At 45.0% G+C, this 19,501-nt stretch overlaps 1 protein-coding gene and 1 long non-coding RNA gene across 2 annotated transcripts; one reads left to right on the top strand and one right to left on the bottom strand.

The window, feature by feature from the left end:
* The first annotated feature begins 307 nt into the window (after positions 1 to 307).
* On the top strand, positions 308 to 14,098 carry VGLL1 (vestigial like family member 1). Its single transcript, XM_028715741.2, has 4 exons — positions 308 to 598; positions 2,470 to 2,699; positions 3,682 to 4,092; positions 11,633 to 14,098. Exons 2-4 carry the CDS (start codon positions 2,492 to 2,494, stop codon positions 11,671 to 11,673), a joined length of 660 nt encoding a protein of 219 aa, XP_028571574.2. The 5' UTR covers positions 308 to 598; positions 2,470 to 2,491; the 3' UTR covers positions 11,674 to 14,098.
* LOC114589487 (uncharacterized) lies at positions 12,596 to 19,443 on the bottom strand. Its single transcript, XR_003704675.2, has 2 exons — positions 18,893 to 19,443; positions 12,596 to 18,764 (listed from the first exon to the last, which is right to left on the bottom strand). It is a non-coding gene; the product is annotated as an uncharacterized LOC114589487 (long non-coding RNA).
* Between the last annotated feature and the right edge of the window lie 58 nt (positions 19,444 to 19,501).

Raw genomic sequence — 19,501 nt, 5'->3', positions numbered from 1 at the left:
CTGAAATTTGGTTACAGCTGGGAATGAGGTGAAGTGGGAAGGGATGGATTTAAATGTTGCACCATGCACAAGTTCAGGGAGGCAGTCAATGTGCAGGGAGAGTGGGAGGGAGCCGAGAGGGTGAAACAAGGGGTTGCCTTTGCGACTCAGTATCTGCACAGTAAGGGGTGGGAGAGAGCTGCATTTTTTACCCTGGCCAGGCACGATACCAGAGTCTATATATGCATCAGTATATGCATCAATATACGCATCAGTTCCTCAGGTTGCCTGTGTGCCTCGTTGCCAAAAGCTGCCTTGTAGAAACCCACACCAAACAACCCTTTTTATTTTCCTCATTCCTGAAACCTCCAAACCTGGTTGACTTGTCAGGGTGCATTTTGCACATTCCTTCTAGCAAGCCTGAAGGATACGCCTAGTTCAGTCATTGCTGGAAGGACAGAGAACAAGTAGTGTGATCTGACGCAGGCTTCTCTTCACCCTGGGATTGCTGCCGAATTCCAGCATCAGCGTGGAGATGGAAACCTGGAGCACTGCAGTATGAGCTGTATGGAGGGACAGGAACTCTGCAGGGTGGCTGATAAGAAAGCAGTACGTTGGGGTAAGCAAACCTGGGTAGCTGGAGAAGAAATGCCTTCCCTTAGCTCCAAATATGTCTTGTTTTGTAAGAGGAGAGGATGGGGACAATCCCAATGCATTTAAAGGGCTCAGGTAACATCATGGGAGGATGTGAGGCCTGTCAATAGCCAAATGGGACTTGCAATGACAAAACGTTGCAATGTTAATCTGTTCAGGGTTCCAGCAGTTCTGTTCAAAAACCTTTATGTCCTGGTTTTCCATGGGAGGGGTAAGGAGGTGAGTTTTCCACATACACACCCTTTTTGCAAATGTTGTGGTTTCCCCCAGAGACCTGCTGAAGCATCCTCCTTGCGCGCTGGTGCTGTCATTCCTCCCTCTCTCATGACACCAGAACTCGTGGACATCCAACAAAGCTGATGTGGTGATTCAGGAGGGACAAAAAGAAAGTGCTTCTTCAGGCAGTGTGGAGTTAAACTACAGAAGTCACTCCCACGGGAGGCAGGGAGGGCCACCAACTTGGATGGTTTTAAGAGAGGATTAGACTCAGTTGTGGAGGAGAAGGCTATGCTCCACCTTCACTGTTGGAGATTTTATGCTTCTGAATACCAGTTGCTAGGAATTGCAAGCAGGCTGTTTCACTCAGGTCCTGCATGCAGGCTTCTCATGGGCATCTCCATGAGAGCAGGATGCTAGACTAGATGGGTCATTAGTCCATTCCAACAGGCTCTTCATATGTTCTTATTTGGGCTATCAGCCTATCACAGCTTGAACACTGGAAGGGGCAATATGCCCCTTGAATACCTGTTGCTGGTGAGTCTGAGCAGAGGAAAGCTGGTGTTGTTTGTGTGCTTTTCATGGAGTGCCAGGAGGCATCTGCTTTGCAACGGTGGTGGACTAGATAAATTTAACATGACGGTCCTTTAAATCATATCCTTTGCAGTTTGCAACCCTCCATACTGAATGGCACATATGAGTCACGTACTGAGAGCATGTCATTCAAATAAAACAAATACAAAGTTTAATGAAGTTCTGGTGGGCTGAAGCTAACTATAATTTCAAGCCTACCTGCATAGGTGCCAACTCCCTGGGGCCCTGGGTGCCCGAGCACCCACAAAATTCCCCATGAAGGGGCTGGGCACCAACATATTTCAGTGCCAGGGCCATGCACACTGCCTCGGGCACTCATGGTCACAGGGCCAAGCTGGCACTCCTGATTGCATGCACAGTAATGATTAGTAAATATTATTAATAATAATAAAATTTAAAAGCACTCTTACCTACCTGGAGAGTTAAGCCCTCCACCTGCCATGGGGGAGGGGAGGGGGGCAGGTGAACCTGGAGACATCAGCTCTGCCCTGGGATCCAGCAACCCTATATTGTATCCATCTTCTTTAACAAGAAAGGCAATTCTTTCTCCTTTATCATCGTAGCCAATTTCAAGCAAACAACCCCCTGGCCCACTCTGTTGAGTAATCTGCTCTTGACTGCACAGGCAGTGATAGATCAGAACATAAACGGTGACCAATGATACAGTAAAGTTTGGTTTTAGGGTAACACAAAAACTAAGGAAAATGAGATTAAGACCCATCTGTGAAAATATGGAAAGCCTTTATTGACTACTGTATACAAAGGTAAAGATCACTGCCAGCTTGTTCCCTGCCCTTGATATACTCTTCATCTCAAAACTCCTGTAAAGAAAATATAAGGCAGAAATAAATTATTGAGATTACCAGTATGTATAATTATTGAGTCGTTTTCAACCTGTTGATTACCCACCCCTTGCATCTGTTTTGTTTGTTTTGCTTTTAATTTGCAACTTAAAAATAGTTTAATGAAGCATATTTTTTGAGCCAGAACCCACTCTTCCATCACTTTGTTTCTCTTCGTTTTTAGGCACAGACAAAAGTCCCTAGAAATGGAAGAGAGGAAGGACTCAACAAAGCTGAGCAAATGCAAGCAGCCTGTGAAAACAGAGTGGGGAGCACAGTGTGTGGTGTTTACCTACTTCCAAGGAGACATTAACAGTGTGGTGGATGAGCACTTCTCTAGAGCATTGAGTGCATCCAAAACTCCACAGGATTTGAGCAGAAAGAACAGTGGTGAGGATGGAATTGTAAAACATGGTGAGCTTTTCCTCCACATTTTCTGGCTGCTGGTTACTTATGTAATAATGTTGACTCACTGTGGACAAGAAACTTGTACAGCCACAGCTGCACTGTGGTTCTCTCCCTCAAATAATTCTGTGCACTGTAGTTTAGCCATTGCAGAGACACAATTTCCACCAAACTTTAACATACTACAATGCCCAGTATTCTTTGATGGAGAGAATGTGCTTTGAATGTGCAGTGTGCACACAGCCTCCATGATAGTTTCCAGACAACCTGCTTACTAAGCAGTCATTCTGACTGCTTTGCAGGGAGGTTATACACTGTGGCATCAAATAAGTGCTACCCTACATTTTCCTGTGTGTTTTCCTGCCTCTTTTTGTGATGGGGGAGGGGGAACAGCTGTCCTCTTTCTCCTCCATTTCATTTATGAATCAATTTGCATGAAGCACCATGAAGTGATTGGCAATATTATAACCCAGATACAAATACATGAAACAGCCTAAAACAGCCACGGCATATACAAAAGACCAATTCAAATCCATGACAGATACAAACTCAGGAATGATTGGTAACAACTGGACTTAGTTGGGTGGCCCAGGGTGTGTGGGGTCACTGGAGATGGAGAGATTTGTTTTAGCTTTCTCCTTACCTTCCACTCTTGCAAAGATACTTTGAGGACTTAAGCAATGCAGGTGCTAAAACAGAAGCAGATTTTTGGTGACCAAACTCCTGTGGTTCTTGGTATACACTACTGGAGGGCATGATTCTGTCTTTCAATGGCTGGGCTTCCTGGAAGCCTTTGCACAGGGTAAGAAGGAAAAAGATTTCATGGTTGTGCCCACTGAGTGATGCTTTCCTAGCACATCCTTTAGTCATGAGTATCCTTTTGGGTTACGTGAGGTCTCTCTGCGTTTTTGGTGGTTGTATTTATTATAAAACAATTTCAAAATGCAATAAAAATGCATTGATTACATCCTTCCTCCCTTTTAATAAACAGAAAGCCACACATCTCCCCAGCAGTGGAACTTCTCGCCGCAATGGGCTAAGCCATACCATGCACCGCCTCCTTTAAACCTATCCAGCTCCGATGATAATGCAGCTGCTGCAGCGACAAACCCCTATCCTCCTCCTCTTCTCCAGGGCATCACACCACCAGCTACAGAGCTATGGCAGTTGCCTTCAGGGGGCAACCCAAATTTGACTGCAGCTTCAGTGTATCCTCCCTCTATGCCCGATGTGCATATGACACAGGGGTCTGTGTCAGATGGGAAATACGGGTCCCTGCTGGGTCTCTTGCAACAGGAAAGGTGTCCTTCGTCTGTCCAGGAGCCTCTCAATTCTGGATCTGCTTGTTCTACCAGCTCTGCTAGGTTACAAAATATGAGCCAGAGTTTGACTTCTGGGGGAGGTAAGTAAATATCGGCTTACTTTGATTGTTATGGCTTTTATAAATAGAAAGGGACCAGGAGAGAAGAAGCACTTAAATGAAAAATGCTGGAAGGATATGTTACAACAGCCCATTGCTGCTGTTGAATGAATTAGAAACAAATACTGGTTGAATGATTGTGCAATATTGTGATTGTGCAATATGATCGTATGATATCACCATTGAATGATATGATTGTATGATAATATGGTTGGGTATTATGATAAAACATGTAAACAGGAGCATTTGTGAGGGCATCTAGTGGGGGAGTTTGAGAGGGAGGCCTGGAGTGCCGCCTCACAGTGTACATAGGACCAAGAGACATGGATGGCGAGGGAGCTGCTGTAGTGACCTGCAATACCTGTGCCATGTTTCACTTCCTGCCTGAGAATGTGCAAAACTATGCCTGCCCCAGGTGAAAGCTGGTTGCCTGGCTGGCAGAGAGGGTGCATCAAATTGAGGCCCGCTTATTCACACTTTGAGCTGTTGGTATAGATGAGGAAATTCTTGATAGAGCAAAGTGTCTTGGAACAGCAACACAGGCAGGGTGCTCCTAGGGAGGAGGAAGATTGCCCATTGCAGGAGACAAACACCTGGAGGAATGTGACACACAGAACCAGGAGTGCCAGTAGCCATGCTGCGTCACTGGAGTTGCAAAATTGATTCCATGCCCTCATCTCAGACACTGATTCTGGGCCAGAGGAGCAAGGACAGCAGTTGTAGACTTCAGAAAACACAGAGGTGGCTGTGGAAGATGCAGTGTACCAATTCCTCCAAAACAACTCCCCAGAAGAGGAAGAGAGGTGTGGTGGCAGTAGGGGACTCCCTGCTGAGGGGAACAGAGGCTGTGTGGTGGTAACAGGATGTCCTGGAAGGTTCATGATGTGACAGAGAAGTTGCCAAGCCTTATAAAACTCACTGACCACAACCCCTTCCTTTTGATTCATGTGGGTACAAATGATACTACCAGAGACAGCCTTCCATAGCAAGGGGCTTCAAGACTCTGGGTGGGAAGCAGAAGGGCCTTGGTGGTTTTTTCATCACTGCTTCCTGTTGAAGGTCATGGCCCAGGAAGAGAGAGGAAAATACTGGAAGTAAACCATTGGCTACACAAGTGGTGTTCCGCTTCTTGGACCATGGTCTCTGCTTCCTTGAGGAAGGACTTCTGGCAAGAGATGGGGTGCACCTCACAGTGGTTGGCAAGAATCTCTTTGCTGAGAGTCTCACAAACCTGATCAGAAGAGCTTTAAATTAAATTTTGAGGGTGAGATAATATTACAGACAACAGGGGAACACCTGGTACTAGTGATAATACATTCACTGATGCACAGGAAGCTGAGGTGGTGCTGCAGAAACTTGGTAAAGGCTAGGAAACTACAATAAGGAATCAGCCAGAGTGAATGACTCATGGTTTCAGATGTCTCTATACTAAAGCACAGAGTATGGGAAACAAGCAAGACAAATTTGAGCCTCCCTAGAGCAGATTACCAAGCATTCAAAAAGGAGAGATATAGTAGTCAAGGGAGACTTGACTACCCCAATATCTGTAGAACTCAAACTCTGCCAAGAATGTAAGGTCCAACAAATTCCTCAATTGCCTCACTGACCATTTCATTTCCCAGAAGGTGGAAGAAGCAACAACCAGACCATCTATCTTGGGCCTGGTCTTCACCAACAGGAAGGAACTGATGGACAAAGTGGAAGTCCTCAGAAACTTTGGAGGAAATGACCATGTCCTCTTGGGTTTCACAGAGGCAAGGGAAAGCTGAGTGTACTTGGGTATGCACTCTGGATTTTAAGAAGGTTGATTTTGAAAAGCTTCAGGAAATACTGGGTGAGATTCCATGGTGAGAAATACTCAAAGAAAAGGGAGTCCAAAATGGATGGGAGTTTCTTAAAGATGAAATATTGAAGGGACAAAAGCAGACAATTCCTACAAAAAAGAAAAGTGGGAGGCATCTAAAGAAAGCAGTGTGGCTGCATAAGAAGCTTACAGGTGAGCTGAGATTTAAGAAGGGTACGTCTAAGAAATGGAAGAAAGGGGGAATCGTGAAGAAAGAGTATACACGAGTAGCCAACAGTTACAGGGAGTTGCCTCTGTCTTCACCCAGAATGAAAGTAGTGCCCAACCTGGTGTTAACAGAATAAATGATGCAAGAAGGGAAGTGCAGCCCAAGATAGGACAAGAGGTAGTAAGGGAACACCTGGTTACAATAAATGAATTCAAATAACCAGGGCCTGTTGAGCTGCACCCAAGGGTACTCAAGGAGCTTGCGAATGTAATCTCCAAGACTATACAAATTTATTGCAATGTATGATGGTGGTTTCTGTTTTGTATGATGGTGGTTTTTGTTTTTGTTTTGCTTCGGTTACTGTTTGTCTTTTGTAAGTCTTGGCAATTTTAAATTTGGAGGTTTAAGTATAATATGTTGGTATGGAAAACTGTCGTGTAACGGGCCAATGGCCGTAATAAAGATCAATCCAATCCAATCTCCAAGACTTTGTCTATAATCTTTGAGAATTCTTGGAGAACAGCTGAAGTCCCTACAGACTGGAGATGGGGAAACGTTGTCCCCATCTTCAAACAGGGGGAAAGAGAAGATCCAGGTACGGTAATTACCAACTGGTCAGCTTAACATCAATACCAGGAAAGGTCCTAGAGCAGATCATTTAACAGTTGGTGAGCACTTAGAAAAGGATGCTGTGATTACTAAGACCGAGCATTGGTTTTTCAAAAGCAAGTCCTGCCAGAGAAATCTCATTTTTTAAAATTAGAATTACAAGCTTGGTGGATCAGGGGAATGCTGTGGATGTAGTGTATCTTGATCTCAGGAAGGTTTTTGCCAAAGTCCTCCAATATATTCTTATGGAGAAGGTGGTAAAATGTGGGCTGGTTGAGGTAACAGTTAGGTGGCTTTGTAGCTGGTTGCTCACTAATGGTTCCTCATCACCCTGGAAGAAAGAGACAAGTGGGGGGGCTGCAGGGTTCTGTATTGGGCCCATCTTTATAAATGACTTGGATGAAGGTATTGAAGGGATGGTAATCAAATTTGCAGATTACACCAAACAGGGAGAGGTAGCCCTACATGAGCGGTCCAGAGGGTGGCAACACGGCTTTTCCACAGTAGCTCCCCATTTGTGGAATGCTCTCCCCAGGGAAATTCAGTTGGTGCCTTCATTATACATCTTTAGGCACCTTTGGCAGACTGACATACAATGCCCTTTTAAATGTGACGGGGGAGGAGGCATTATTGGTTTGTTTTTGTTCTTATTTTTATTATGTATTTTGTGTTTTTATATAGTAATTTTATGTTGTAAACTGCCCTAAGACCTATGGATAAAGAGAGTTATACGAATTTACTAAATAATACTAATAATAACTAATGCCTTTGAATACAAAATCAGGATTCAATATGTCCCTAACAGATTGGAGCACTGGGCCCAAACTAATAAAATGAATTTCTGTAGGGACAAATGTCAGATTCTACACTTAGGCAAGAAGAACCAGATTCACAAATATAGGATGGGGGACACCCGGCTTACTACAGGTGAAACTCGAAAAATTAGAATATCATGGAAAAGTTCATTTATTTCAGTAATTCACCTTAAAAGGTGAAACTAATATATGAGATAGACTCATGACATGCAAAGCAAGATATGTCAAGCCTTTGTTATAATTGTGATGATCATGGCATACAGCTGTTGAAAACCCCAAATTAACAATATCAGAAAATTAGAATATTAAATGAAATCAGCAAAACAAGGATTGAAAATAGAGCAATATTGGACCTCTAAGAAGTAGAAGCATGCATATGTACTCAGTACTTGGTTTGGGCCCTTATGCATCAATTACTGCCTCAATGCGGTGTGGCATGGATGCTATCAGCCTGTGGCACTGCTGAGGTGTTATGGAAGACCAGGAAGCTTCAATAGCAGCCTTCAGCTCTTCTGCATTGCTCGGTCTCATGTCTCTCATCTTTCTCTTGGCAATGCCCCATAGATTCTCTATGGGGTTCAGGTCAGGCGAGTTTGCTGGCCAATCAAGCACAGTAATCCCATGGGCAATGAACCAGGTTTTGGTACTTTTGGTAGTGTGGGCAGGTGCCAAGTGCTGCTGGAAAATGAAGTCAGTATCCCCATAAAGCTCGTCTGTGGAAGGAAGCATGAAGTGCTCCAAAATCTCCTGGTAGATGTTTGCGTTGACCCTGGACTTAATGAAGCACAGTGGACCAACACCAGCTGATGACAGGGCTCCCCAAATCAACACAGACTGTGGAAACTTCACACTGGACTTCAAGCATCTGGCAATGTGTGCCTCCCCATTCTTCCTCCAGACTCTGGGTCCTTGGTTTTCAAATGAGATGCAAAAGTTGCTCTCATCAGAAAAGAGGACTTGAGATCACTGAGCAACAGACCAGTTCTTTTTTTCTTTAGCCCAGGTAAGACGCTTCTGACGTTGTTTCTTGTTCAGGAGCGGCTTGACAAGAGGAATACGACATTTGAAGCCCATCTCCAGGATCCGTCTGTGTGTGGTAGCTCTTGATGCACTAACTCCAGCCTCAGTCCACTCCTTGTGAAAGTCCCCAACACGTTTGAATGGTCTTTTCCTGACAATCCTCTCCAGGTTGCGGTCATCCATGCTGCTTGTGCACCTTTTTCTTCCACACTTTTCCCTTCCACATAACTTTCCATTAATATGCTTCAATACAGCACTTTGGGAACATCCAACATCTTCTGCAATTACCTTTTGAGGCTTTCCTCCTTATGGAGAGTCTCAATGATGGCTTTCTGCACAACTGTCAGGTCAGCAGCCTTCCCCATGATTGTGCTTCCTACTGAACCAGACTGAGAGACCATTTAAAGGCTCAGGAACCCATTGCAGGTGCTATGGATTGAATAGCTACTGCACCTTTACACAATATTCTAATTTTCTGAGATTGTTAATTTGGGGTTTTCATCAGCTACACGCCATGATCATCACAATTATAACAAATAAAGGCTTGACATATCTCATTTTGCATGTCATGAGTCTATCTCATGTATTAGTTTCACCTTTTAAGTTGAATTACTGAAATAAATGAACTTTTCCATGATATTCTAATTTTTCGAGTTTCACCTGTACACGTGAAAAGGATCTAGGGGTCTTGGTCAGGGGTCAGCAAACCTCAGACCTTGTGAGGGGCCAGGCTATTTTTTTGGGGGGGGGAATGAATAAATTTCTATGCCCCACAAATAAGCCAGAGATGCATTTTAAATAAAAGCACACATTTTACTCATGTAAAAACTCGCTGATTCTTGGACCATCCGTGGGCCAGATTTCGTAGGCAATTGGGCCAGATTTTGCTCCTGGGCCTTAGTTTGCCTACCCATGGTCTTAGTGGACCACAAGCTTAATCTGAGTCAACAGTGTGATGCAGCAGCAAAAACAGCTAATGCTATTCTAGACTGCATCAACACAAGTATAGTGTCCAGATCAAGAGAAGCAAAAGTACCATTTTATTCTGCCTTGGTCAAACCACATCTGGAATACTTGGTCTAATTTTGGGCACCACAATTTAAGAAGGAGATTGAAAAGCTGGAACATGTGCAGAAGAGGTGACCAAGACGATCAAGGGTCTAGAAGCCAAACCTGAGGAGGAACGGTTGAATGAGCTGGGCATGTTTAGCCTGGAAAAGAGGAGACTGAGAAGAGATACGACAGGCATCTTCAAATATCTGGAGGGCTGTTACATGGAGGAGGGAGCAAGTTTGTTTTCTCCTGCTCTGGAGGGTAGGACTCAAACCAATGGCTTCAAGTTACAAGAAAGGAGATTCTGACTAAACATGAGGAAGAACTTTCTGATGGCAAGAGCTTCTTTGACAGTGGAATGGACTCTTTCTGTGGTCTTGGATTCTCCTTCCTTGGAGGTTTTCAGCAGAGGTTGGCTGGCCATCTGTCATGGAGGCTTTAACTGAGATTCCTGCATGGCAGGAGGTTGAACTTGATGACCCTCGGGGTCCCTTCCAACTCCACAATTCTATGATTCTATGGTTTATTCTGTGGTGCTTAGGGTTTATTAGACTATATAGTGTAAAACTTGAAAATGTGTTTTGGTTGCATTTTCAGAGTGACAGCGCTAGTCACAACTCGCTTGAGCTGTCTTGGGGCTCTTCTTACAACCATGATGGATGGTGTCCTAAGTTGCTCCATGCACCTGTTTTGTCATTGGTGTTGCCTTGGATCTGCTAGGTAGGGTGATGATGTTCTTTGCCCGCCAAGTGCTCAAATCTGGTGTCTTTTGAGACGTGTTGATTATGGAGCTATTTTTCAGAACAACCCGCCTGTTGCGCAGGACATTTATTAGGGTCTGTTTATAGTAACTGAAACCGCAGTTGCCTTGAAAAAATTGCCTCCACCGTGGCCTCTTCTCTAGCTCACCCTCATCTCCCAGGCAGTGATGGAGAGCCCATGCAATGGTTAACTGGCACACCATCCTCTGGTCCCTAAGCTTATTGGCTGGCTTTGGGTCAGTCATGCTTTCTCTCAGCCTACCCTACCTCACAAAGTTGTTGTGAGGATTAAATAGGGGTGTGTGTGTGAGTGAGAGAGAGGGGGGAATAGAATTAGGGTTTGGCCCTCCAGATGTTCCTGAACTACAACTCCCATGAGCCCCAGCATGGTCAGGGGTGATGGGAGTTATAGTTCATCTGGCAGGCCCAAGTTTCCCCATGCCTGGGTTAAATGAATAGATTTAAAATATTTTGATGGTCTAGCAATGTGCCTTCCACACAGTTAATAAGTGTAGGGATTTATTATTTTTAATCCAAGAGCTTATAGCAACAGGCAAAAACCATCTTAGAATAGCATTAAATGTTTTCTCTTTTGCTCTGGGGCACGTGTGGGCAACCTGGTGAAACAGCAACATTGGCTAGTGTGAGTTGTACTTCAGCAGCATCTGGAGGGCCAAAAGCTTTCCTACACGTAATTGAACTGATTAGCTTATTGAACAGCATGGGCCTAATTATTATTACTTAATTAATTTTTTTAATCATCAAAACTTTATCAGACAAGAAGCACATTAACAGCAAATGTGACATACACAACAAAACCCAACTGTGAACTTAGTTCTCACACTGTACTGTAAGTTGCTACAGAGAGAGAAAAAACTGGAGCAACCAGAGGACACAAATAATTATCTTTACAGTGGTAGCTCAGGTTACAGACGCTTCTGGTTACAGACTCCACTAACCCAGAAATAGTGCTTCAGGTTAAGAACTTTGCTTCAGGATAAGAACAGAAATCGTGCTCCAGCGGCGCGGTGGCAGCAGGTGGCCCCATTAGCTAAAGTGGTGCTTCAGGTTAAGAACAGTTTCAGGTTAAGAACAGACCTCCAGAACAAATTAAGTTCTTAACCCGAGGTGCCACTGTAGTCACAAGTAAATGAAATGCAGAGGTTCCATTAGCCCTCCCTTGTCTTCTGCCCCTAAAATCCTCCTCTTTAAGATTAACTATTTCCCCACTAATCTCCTCCCTATTTTCCAGGTATCCTTGAAAATGACAGAAGAAGAGATCTCTACTTTTAGAAAATGGACACATTTGTTTATTGTTTCTGGCACAGAGAAATCTCCTGTGTGGACATTTTTCAAACAACAACAACCAGCCACTGTGATGAAGAGGAGGACATCAGTGACCCCACCTCCAACCTCCGTTTGCAGACCTTCCGGTGCTCCTTTGAAAATATATATACTGGGTGTGGGGAATCTTCAGCTTTCCAGATGTTGCCGGACTACAGCTCCTATCATCAGTGGCCTTTGTCCAGGCTTGCTGGGCTGATGGGAGTTGTAGTTCAGCAACACCTGGAGAGCCAAAGGTTCCCTCCCCCACAACACCTGGTCTATATACAAGGACATGCTACCACTTACACCATGTTGTTTAATTTCCCTTCTGCTTGCCTTTTCAACAACCCTAATACAGCATGCTTGGCACATGGGGACTCTTTCCATCCGGAAGACCCCCAGACCCTACTTTTCACACCAGCTGAAGCTTGCCATCAACTTCCAGAGTGTTTGCTGGCCATCAAAAGAGAAGCACCAGCTGTGGCGGAGGTGCATGGCTGCAGGCGTACAAACTCTACGGGGTGTGATAACAAAGCCAGACCTTAGAGCTCATTGTGTCAGTCTAGATTCTCCAATATCTGATATGTGTTAATGGGTGTGCAAATTATTCTGGAGAAACAAAACAAAATAATTCCTTCCAGTAGCACCTTAGAGACCAACTAAGTTTGTTATTGGTATGAGCTTTCGTGAAGAAGTGTGCATGCACACGAAAGCTCATACCAGTAACAAACTCAGTTGGTCTCTGAGGTGCTACTGGAAGGATTTTTTTTATTTTGTTTTGACTACAGCAGACCAACACGACTACCTACTTGTTTTCCTGAACATTCTCAGTTCACCCTGCTATAGATCCCTCAGCTCCTACTCTTCTCTAAAGGAGGAAAATTTATTAAAAAAAAGATTATGTGACTGGAAGAAGTAAAAGGAGGGGGAAACACAGCAGTTTTCTTGTTAAATGCGAAGCAATGGATCTGCAGGCCCTTATTGAAAGGCAGAACTGGCACACTGATGTAACACTGCCTAATTTACAGAAGAATCTGGGTTTTCTTGCTTTCAGAACCAAGAGTTGTTTTTGCAACAGAAATCACAACTGCCTGTTTCCATCTCTGCTTTACTAGAAGGGAGAGAGAGAAAGTAATCATTTTCTTTTTCCACTTTAAAAACCAGCACGAGCAGAAAATGCTATTTCTGCAGGTCTCCCCTGAGGGTGGAAAAAGTCAATAGTGTGTTCTCTGGGACACTGAGGTGTTGTCGTACTTGCTGATGCTTTCATTCCTCTGGGATTTGTATATTTCTCTCTTACTCTGGAAGACTTAGCAAAACATTAGATTGTATTGAGTTGCCACCATCTGGTGCTGCATATATATATATATATATATGGCTTCTGTCCCCCCCCCCCAAATTAAAATATGGCACTTCTTGTACTGTCAGCTCCCATCTGAGATAAACCAGCAGTCACCAAGTTCTGAGTTGCTTAAAGTCTGGACGAACTGCAGCATCTAAATCGAAAGAGAATCCATGCATTGATTTATGAGCATCCTTTTCTCTGAAGCAAGTTGTCCTGCTTACATCTGCCTCAGCAGTAGCCAACCTCAAGGGCAGAGCTAGAGGTGTGTGACTGGGTTGGTTACACTGGGCATGGAGCTTCTGGGATGCAGCAGAAGGCCCACAACTATGAAGTTCAATGGAAGGCAAGAGGCAGGTGTGTGTGTGTCGTCGCACAGGGCACCACTGAGATTTGAGATGCCAAGGTCTACTACTGCCAGCCTCTTCAGCAAGTGTGCCAAAGAGCCAAGCCTAAAGGATGAGTCAGATTCAGCACTTCAGATCAACCCCTATCCAAAGCAGGAAAATACTGGGCTGATCTGACCCAACCTGGATCTGGGCCCTGATTTGATTTGTGTGTGTGTGTGGGGGGGCATCCCTAATGCCTAATTGGGGTTTTAAACCCCTAATTAAATATGTGATCAGGAACGGATGGGAGAAGGAGACACTGCATTTAATGTTGTAGGTGTCGCTTCTGTGGTGTGTTCCCTGCAAGGAATCACTGATGAAGTAGACCCAGCAGAGGCTACCAGCCTCTTCTCTTCCTTCCACCCTCCCCCATCACCTTGCCTTTCAACAGCCTCAGATCACTCTGGGTGGGTCCTGAGCAATCAAGGGCTGTCTCAACCAAAGCCAGGTGACCCTGTTTAGGATCTGATGCATAGTCCTACTGAGCAGGAAGTGTGCCTGGATTATTGTAAATCTGGTAGCTCTCTCCCCACCCTCATTTTGTGACAAGTCTCTTACATTGTAGATTGACTAAGCAAGCACTTGTTTTCTTTAAATCTGTGTACAGTGCTTATTATGCATGCACTTGCTTAAATAAAATGCACCATTATGTTTATGAATATATATGTGTACCCACCAACTTGCTTCATGCATTAGGCAGAGGGGTTTTTTGGCCAAGTAAAACATGGTCCACAATAAGGGAGATTGTTCTTCATGGCATCAGCGGGGCAGTTAGGTAATCTTAGGGAAGCTTTCTCCAACCTGGGGCCCTCCAGATGTTGCTGGATTTCAGCTCCCATCAGTCCCAGCCAGCATGGCCAAGGATGATGGAATCTGTAGCCCAGCTACTTGCTTCCCCAGCCCTGACTTACAGGGATGCCTTTGAACAAAAAGTAGTTCCTCAAAATTGGATTAACAACCTATAGTTTGAAATATTTCAAAATGCAGCAGTAAATCCCTCACAGTTTAACACAAATTCAGAGCACTTGCAAAAAGATGAAACAAATTTGCAGCTTATGTTTGTGGGATCAATAACAACAGTAATATTTATATGCCACCCCTCTGACTAGGTTGCCCCAGCCACTGGAGTCGTTCCCAACAAAATATTAAAAATGCAGTAAAATATCAAACATTAAACACTTCCTGATACAGGGGTGCCTTAAGATGTCTTCGGAAAGTTGTGTAGTTCTTTATCTCCTTGACATCTGGTGGGAGGGCGTTCCACAGGGCAGGTGCCACTACTTAGAAGGCCCTCTGCCTGGTTCCCTGTAACCTCACCTCTCGCAGGGAGGGAACCGCCAGAAGGCCCTCGGAGCTGGACCTCAGTGTCCGGCTGAACGATGGGGGTGGATACGCTCCTTCAGGTATACAGGGCCAAGGCTGAATAAAGTCTGTGGGTGTTTTCAACACAGTCCTAATTTCTTGAGTTATCACTGAGCACCTTTGGCCCTCCAGATGTTTTTGAACTACAGCTCCCACCATCCCTGGCTATTGGCCTTGCTTGCTAAGCTGCATGGAAGCTGTAGTTCAGTGACATCCACAGAGCCAAAGGTTTCTCACACCTTCTAGAGGATAAAGGAGGACAGAGAAAATATACCGCCCTCTCTCTTTGTTGTTGCTGCTTGTTTGCCTGTGGTTGGGTTGGCACCATGATTTTCAAGTCAGTAAATTGAAAGCAGAATGGTCTCTGCATATTATCCCACACCCCCAAAGTGCAAGCAGCAGGTAATAGTGTCAGGACTGCAGGTTGCTAGTAATGGAAGAGCCTTGAGTATCTAAACCTATGTAACCCATCATCCCGTTCTCTCAGTGGCTAACCAGATACCCTAATGGGAAGGACCTGAGTGCAAAAGCCATTCTCCACATGACTACCAGCAAATAGTATTCAGAAGCTTCTTGCTTCCAGCAGCAGCAGCCGTTGCCCATCAGAGCCCTGTTAGCTGGGAGATGTGGCCTACTTTATTGTGTTTATTTTGGGGTGTGCTTAGTAGATGTTTTGCCTATTTGTTTTGGGGTGGGTCTCAGTATTCCCACTTTTCTTCAGTGAAATGGGTGTTCTGTGGCAACCATGACAGTTTCTTACATGTCCAAATGGTCACCTAAACCCACAAAAGTTGCGGACTCCTGGCTTACCTAAGTTTGCACCATAGCAGCCAACCTGAAGCCCGCACACAGGATGCAAGAGCTCCCACTGTTACGGTATTCCCCACAGCCACAGAAGTTTTCTTCATTCTGAGGGAATTGAACAGGCCTCTGCAGGCTCAATGACTGGGCTGGCAGGTGGCTTTGAACTTTATGGCTATGCTCAAATGGCTTGTCTTGCTTAGATTGACTCTCTGGGGGAAAGTAGGATTGTGAAGAGAGGCACATCAGACAAGGACAAGGGGTGTGTTTGTCTAGTAACCCTCTTTCAAGAAGCCACTAGAGGCAACTTAAAGGCAATGAAAGAAGTCACCAGACATGAACAAAGACCCATGAAAAAAAGTTGTGGTCGCATGATGTCTGGTTTATAGCGCCTGCTCCAAAAACTCACCCGAGAGTTACACATCACTCAGAAGACTAGCATGGTAGTTACTTGAGGCTGATTTTTCTGATGATGTAGGACTTGATCCAACTAAGTTTTACTCAAGAGTTAGGGATAAAGGAAGAAATTAAATTCAGCTTACATTTAAAGGTGAGCCTACCTAATTGCAGTCTCTGAAACAATACGTGAAACAGAATTTTGCCCATTGTGAAATTGAGAGAAATAGGCAGGACATGAATAGAAATTAATGGATGTAAACCCTGTTCTTAATTTCCAGTGCATCGGCTTTGAGTAAAAAGTAGCAGGATAGAACCCACAGATGATTAATAAGATGATCTTTGAATTTATAATTTTATTGGCAAACTTTGCTGGTTTAGCTTTGGATCCTCAAAAGCAGGCATAGGCAAACTCCAGCCCCCCAGATGTTTTGAGACTACAATTCCCATCATCCTTTACCACTGGTCCTGTTAGCTAGGGATGATTGGAATTGTAGTCCCAAAACATCTGGAGGCTAGAGTTTGCCTATGCCTGCTCAAAAGCAAGTGCCTAGACAGGGCACCATCTTGCCCAAATTCAGCACTTTACATGTTTACCCAGAAGCAGGGTTAGAAACTGAGATATGAAAGCTAGGAGCTAAATGGCACTTTAAACCAATGTTATGGGTGCAGCAATGGAATGTCTAGGTGTGCTTTTTTATAACAAGGATACAAAGCTGAAAATGAATAAACTGCAGCTAAAATATTACGTTCATTTTTCACATGGTCTCTAGTCCTTCCCCTGCTTAAAGGTAAAGGTAAAGGTACCCCTGCCCGTACGGGCCAGTCTTGACAGACTCTAGGGTTGTGCGCCCATCTCACTTAAAAGGCCGGGGGCCAGCGCTGTCTGGAGACACTTCCGGGTCACGTGGCCAGCGTGACAAGCTGCATCTGGCGAGCCAGAGCCGCACACGGAAACGCCGTTTACCTTCCCACTAGTAAGCGGTCCCTATTTATCTACTTGCACCCAGGGGTGTTTTTGAACTGCTAGGTTGGCAGGCGCTGGGACCGAACAACAGGAGCGCACCCTGCCGCGGGGATTCGAACCGCCGACCTTTCGATCAGCAAGCCCTAGGCACTGGGGCTTTTACCCACAGCGCCACCCGCGTTCCCCTGCTAACCCCCCCTAATATTCTTAAGAGGGTCTCTTCTCCTGTCTTCAGAGAGTAGCTGGAAGTGGGGAGGCAGAAAAAAGGTCCTCCTTTCCTTCCACTCTGCAGTTTTAATCTGAAATCTTAGGGGCAGTACTGTGCCCAGAGCTCAAACACTGCTCACACTAATTAAATTCCCTGTTGCAAAATGTGCCTAGAACAATGGGAGTTTCGAACACTGCCCAGAAGCAAGTACCACTGTGCTCAATGAGGCCCAGAGACATATGCAGCCCTATAATGGGAAAGTTAAGTATTTGCTTAAATCTCTCTCTCTGTCTCTCCCACACACATACACCAGAATTAAAATAAATCTTATTTTGGTTGCATCATGCCAGTTGTCACTAGGTAAACTCTAAGCAGGACCTGCCACATTCCTGCCCCACACACTTGTGATTGCTGGAGAAAAGCAATACCTTTCCTTCTCCTGAATTAATTTATGCATGTGCTACTTTAAACCACGGACGGGGTGAGCTCCCGTTGCTCGGTCCCTGCTCCTGCCAACCTAGCAGTTCGAAAGCACGTCAAAGTGCAAGTAGATAAATAGATACCGCTCCGGCAGGAAGGTAAATGGCATTTCCGTGTGCTGCTCTGGTTCGCCAGAAGCGGCTTAGTCATGCTGGCCACATGACCCAGAAGCTGTCTGCGGACAAACACCGGCTCCCTTGGCCTAAAGAGCGCAACCCCAGAGTCGGTCACGACTGGTCAGGGGTCCCTTTACCCTTTACCTTTTTTACTTTAAACCACATGAGGGCACTATTTGTCTTGCAAGCTAGCGAGCACTTGCTTGTAGTCTTCACTTTGTCTAAGACTCAAAGTTAATTCCACCCCTAAAAGTAGAGCCATTATTTGTTTGTTGTCCTCTTCCAGCTTGTTGAGATAGGATTTCTGCTATTTCTCTCTCACCTCTGCTTATCTTGTAAATAGTCCATTCTGTGAATAAAGCCTTTGAACTCCAGAAACTGTAAGTGATCTTTTCAATCCAATTCATCCAAGATGCGAGGTCTGTTAATGTTGATGCCCAGCACCAGGCATTCAGAGGCATACTGTCTCCAGCAGTGGAGGAGGCAGATAGTCTTCATGGCTGTAGCCACCGATAACCTTAGCCTTATGAATTTGTCCAAATATATGAACCTAAGGATTCAAAGGACTGTATGAAATTAAGAATCAGGAGCCAACTTCAGGCATCTGATGATGTGGATGTTATTAGGATGCTGTAATAATTAATAATTGTGAGCCTGCAATCCAAGGCTCCCAGTACTTTCACTTCGTAGATCAGTTTCTCATGAATTTGGTCAAACTCTTAACATTTCACATAATGTAGAGATTATGGGGGATCTAGTCCCCAACCCAAGCTCACAATATCACCCCACCCCCCCAGCAATGAGTATCTGACCCAGCTGTGGGATCTGTAAAATATTTGTCTCATAGAGAAATAACAAAAAAGTGAGTAAGGCATCTAGAAGCATTTGATTCCATACAACAAAGCTACACGTCTCTCCCAAGGCAGCACGTGCTGACACCTTTCTCGCATCTTCTCCAGCCCTCCTCCTTCCTTCTGGGCGCATGTTCCAGTCAAATCTGCATTTCAAAAACAGTTTTCAAACACAACAATAGCTATCAGAGTAATTCTAAACCGATTAAACAGCGTGATTTATATATTTTTAAAAAACACTTCACCGTATTTCCTGGCAAATAATGCTCCTTACATCCAAGTCTTCGTTGCGCGGCTAGAGGTCTTTTCCTTTTACCGATCTAGAATCGTCTGCTGTCGCTGGACAGCCTCGAGCTCTAGTATTATGTGTGTGTTGGGGGGGGGGGGGAGGTCCTTCCCTCTATTTGCTCCACCCGATGTAGAAGACCCTTCCTGTTTCCCCTCGCAAGGTGGCGAAGCGAAAGTAAAAAGGAGGCGTGGTTCGGGTCACTCAACTGCGGTGGAGCAGTCCCTCCCTTCTAGAAGGCAGTTCCATCCCTTCGTTGTCGCGGCGCTGCTTTTGACTGAGCCAGAGCAAATGTATAAAATCTGACGCGCCAAAGCCGCTTTGTTTGGTGATCCGCCTAGGAGCTTGGTGAGGAGCCGCTGCGGAACAGCCGTGCCGAAAGCGCGCGGGACTCCCGCTCTCCCTTACAGGGAAAGATAGTTTAGAGTCTAGAGTTCCTGCTATATTGGAAAGGCGCGAGGAGAGCGTCGCGGGAGGCAGAGCTCTCTCCGCGCAAGGCTTGCTTTCTGCACTGCCTTGCCGGGTAAGGGTGGGGGTCGTTGTCTTTGGTTCCCCTTTGCAGGCACAAGAACGGTCCCTCTCGCCCTCCAAGGGGTA

The sequence above is a fragment of the Podarcis muralis genome, chromosome Z (genome assembly GCF_964188315.1).
Source record: "Podarcis muralis chromosome Z, rPodMur119.hap1.1, whole genome shotgun sequence".
NCBI lineage: Eukaryota > Metazoa > Chordata > Lepidosauria > Squamata > Lacertidae > Podarcis > Podarcis muralis.
This window is presented reverse-complemented; position numbering and strand designations above follow the sequence as displayed.